The 3,461-nt window shown below is 36.5% G+C and overlaps 1 protein-coding gene across 1 annotated transcript; it reads left to right on the top strand.

The window, feature by feature from the left end:
- The first annotated feature begins 347 nt into the window (after positions 1-347).
- Positions 348-2,811, top strand: LOC116927540. Its single transcript, XM_045174503.1, is given in 6 exon segments — positions 348-1,313; positions 1,421-1,462; positions 1,465-1,824; positions 2,074-2,158; positions 2,221-2,449; positions 2,526-2,811. Coding segments are annotated over 6 exon segments (1,968 nt in total).
- The last annotated feature ends 650 nt before the right edge of the window (positions 2,812-3,461 follow it).

The following is a 3,461-nucleotide window of genomic DNA, read 5'->3' as shown; positions in this document are numbered from 1 at the left end:
CATTTTCCAAAGTCTTAGATTTTTAAAATAATATTATCTTTCCGCACGCGCTATTTGAATTTTCTAATTTTAAAAAAATTTACTTTTTTAGTTTATATTTGGGTTTGAAACACGATTTAGAGTAAATAAATTCTAACGGCGCTTTGCCAGTTAATACTTAAACATAAGACGCATATTTTTTTCCAAATTTGAGCCCCTTGCGTTTTTTTTTGTTTACGCACAATCATTCTTATTGAAATTGGTGGCAATGTTGTCAGACACCTAGCTGTCACTTATGTGTTTGATCGCAAGACGCAATAACTGTCTGTGTTTTTCATATTAGTTTCTTGGAGAAATTGCTAGTGAAAATGCAACGTGTTCTTCGCTCTCATTGTCATCATTGGCTTGTTGGAACAACAATTTGTGAAATTCTCGGCTCTAAACTACCAACTAATGAACTCATTTTAAAACATTATCTGTTTCTAAGGGACAATAGTTGTGGTCCAGCTACTTCTACTATTCGAGTCCTCGCTAAGATCATCTATGATGAAATTATCTCCCGTGTTTGGAAAAGATCTCGCATTCCGACTAAGCCTGAGAAGGCTTGCTTAGATCAGTTGGTAAAACTCGTTAAAACATATGAGACTTTGAAGAAAATTCCAAATAATAGATTGAATTCTCTAAAATCCCAACAGCAGATTCAAAAGTTTTTCGATACACTAAAATGTCTTTTTGACATCTCTCACTCTAATGCCTACAGTTTGTTGGAACTATCTGCTAACAGCCGGTCAGTCACTCGAAACCCAGAGTGGAAAGTTGATTGGGATTTTCTACTTGGGCAACGCAAGGTACCACAGGAAGGCTGTATGGATGGAGTTGACAAAATTTTAGCTGGAAAAGAAAGAGAAAGACAGGAACGAGAAGAATTAATTGAACAAAGGAAAAGTAAAGAACTAAATCGAATTGCTCAGACAGAAGCAGTTGAAAGTGAAATGGACTCGTCAATTGAAGAACAGCAAAGCGACAACCTAGAGGATGCAGACTCTTCATTTGAACATGAAACTGCCTTTGAAAATGAGAGTGAAGTATTGTTACCAAGGGATTTAATCACTCCGACTTCAAGTACTGCTCTCAGGATTGGCCTGTCTACTCGACAACACACTGTCATGCTTGCTTCTTTCGTGAACACAGTAACTGGAAAAACCAAAACACCCCTTTCTAATGTGACGCTGTCTGTCGGAAGTGTGGAACGCAAAAGATCGAGAGAAATCGAAAGAATTGCAAGGGCTGTGAGGGAAAATTATAAACCTCCTCGATATGGTACTATTCACTATGTTTCCAAAATCTTTGCGATGAAAGGAGGAGTAAAAGAGGATCGGGTTGCCATTGTTTACAGTCCACCTCCAAAAATTTTGTCTATATGCAGTATTTCAGCATTCAGCTTCCACTGGAGTGGCACAAAAGGATGCGTGTATCCAAGCTTTGACTGAATGGAAACTTAAAGACAACGTTATTGCTGCCGTTTACGATACAACTGCAAGTAATTCAGGCGTAAATAATGGTGCAACTGTACTGTTAGAAAAGGAACTTGGACGTCCTTTTCTTAATTTCCCATGTCGTAGGCACATTGCAGAGTGCCACATAAAACGATCTCAGAAGAAAATTGGAGGCTCAACAACCGGACCAATGTACAAGCTTTTTTCAAGATTTAAAGAAGACTATAATAGTTTCCAACAGCTTATTACCGAAGAATTTGAGGTTTTAGAATACGATGAACTGGGTCCATTCATGACGTCTCAAGCGAATGAAGTTAAAGAGTGGGTTGAAAACTGCTTGAAAAACAATGTGTTTCCTAGAGAAGACTACATAGAGTTGTGTGAGCTCATGGCCGTCTTCCTTGGAGCTACTCTATCTCATCATTTCACCATACGTCGGCCTGGAGCCGATCATAACGCTCGTCTCATGTCCAAGGCAATTTACTACTTGAAAATATATCTACTTCAAAACTTGTTTCACCTTCGCCCCAAAGAAGTCAAGGAAGTAAAACGTATGGCAATCTACATTGCGGTTTTTTACGGAAAATATTTTCTTGAGACTTCCTTAACCTCATCAGCGCCCGCAAATGACTTACGATTCCTTTGCGCAATGCACCAATATGCGTTAGTAGATAAAGAAGCTGGTACCTCTTAATTTCTGTTCATTCCAAACTTTATAATCAACTTGTTTTTCTTTATCTTTTAGCAAACAAAGCAATTCACTCGATCAACTTGCATTTAGATTACTTGACGCAAGAACTTGTGCCTTTTGCACTGTTTGATCCAAGACTTGCAGAGGAAGAGAAAAACAAATTGGCTCATACTCTCATATCAATTCCTAGACCACCTGAATTCGTAGTAGGAAAACCAAAGACACCAACAATTAACTGGCGTCAAGATGACCAACCCATACTCTCAGATCTTCTAGGAGAGAGGTCTTGACTCCTTCTATTCAACACTAATTGATAATTTTAAAAATTCGATTTTTACATCAAATTTACATTGTGGTAGGTCATGGCTTATGTTTCATTTGTTACAACTGCACAATCGCCAACAGTGGATGCTGGTGTCGAGTAATTTATGGATCCTCTTTGAAGACTTTCGCGTGGCCAAAGAATTTGTTGACTCTCTTATAACAGTTAACGATTGCGCAGAGAGGGGGCTTAAGCTAATTGGTGACTATCGAGACAGCTGTTATGATAGAAAAGAAAGAGAGTCCCTTGCTCAGTTAGTAGAACAACACCGTTCTCGTTTCAGTATCTCTAATGTGACCAAAGAAACCATGCAAAAGTTGTAATGGGTTGTAAAGAAATACAAACGGTCCTTTTAAAAAAAACTTGTCATTTTTCCTTTAGACTGATTGTGCGTAAACAAAAAAAATCGCAATGGGCTCAAATTTGGAAAAAATATGCGTCTTATGTTTGAGTATTAACTGGCAAAGCGCCGTTAGAATTTATTTACTCTAAATCGTGTTTCGAACCCAAATATAAACTAAAAAAGTAAATTTTTTTAAAATTAGAAAATTATAATAGCGCGCGCGGAAAGATAATATCATTTTAAAAATCTAAGACTTTGGAAAATGATTTTTCTTTCCTTTTTTAATCCAAATTCCAAATGCCGATGAAATAAAAAAATAAACATTTTTTTCGGTACACCCTAATGGGAATACACTGTGATATTATGAGTTTACACTTCTATGTGTAAACAGGATCAAATATACTTGTATTCAATGTGAATACACAGTGATATTATGAGTTTACACTTCTACATGTAAACAGAATCAAATATACTTGTATTCAATGTGAATACACTATGATATTATGAGTTTACACTTCTACGTGTAAAAAAAATCAAATATACTTGTATTCAATGAGAATACACTGTGATATTATGAGTTTACACTTCTATATGTAAACAGGATCAAATATACTTGTATTGAAGGGGGAT

Source organism: Daphnia magna, linkage group LG5 (assembly GCF_020631705.1).
Source record: "Daphnia magna isolate NIES linkage group LG5, ASM2063170v1.1, whole genome shotgun sequence".
Classification (NCBI taxonomy): domain Eukaryota; kingdom Metazoa; phylum Arthropoda; class Branchiopoda; order Diplostraca; family Daphniidae; genus Daphnia; species Daphnia magna.
Note: the sequence above shows the minus strand (reverse complement) of the source record. Positions and strands in the feature narration are given on the sequence as shown.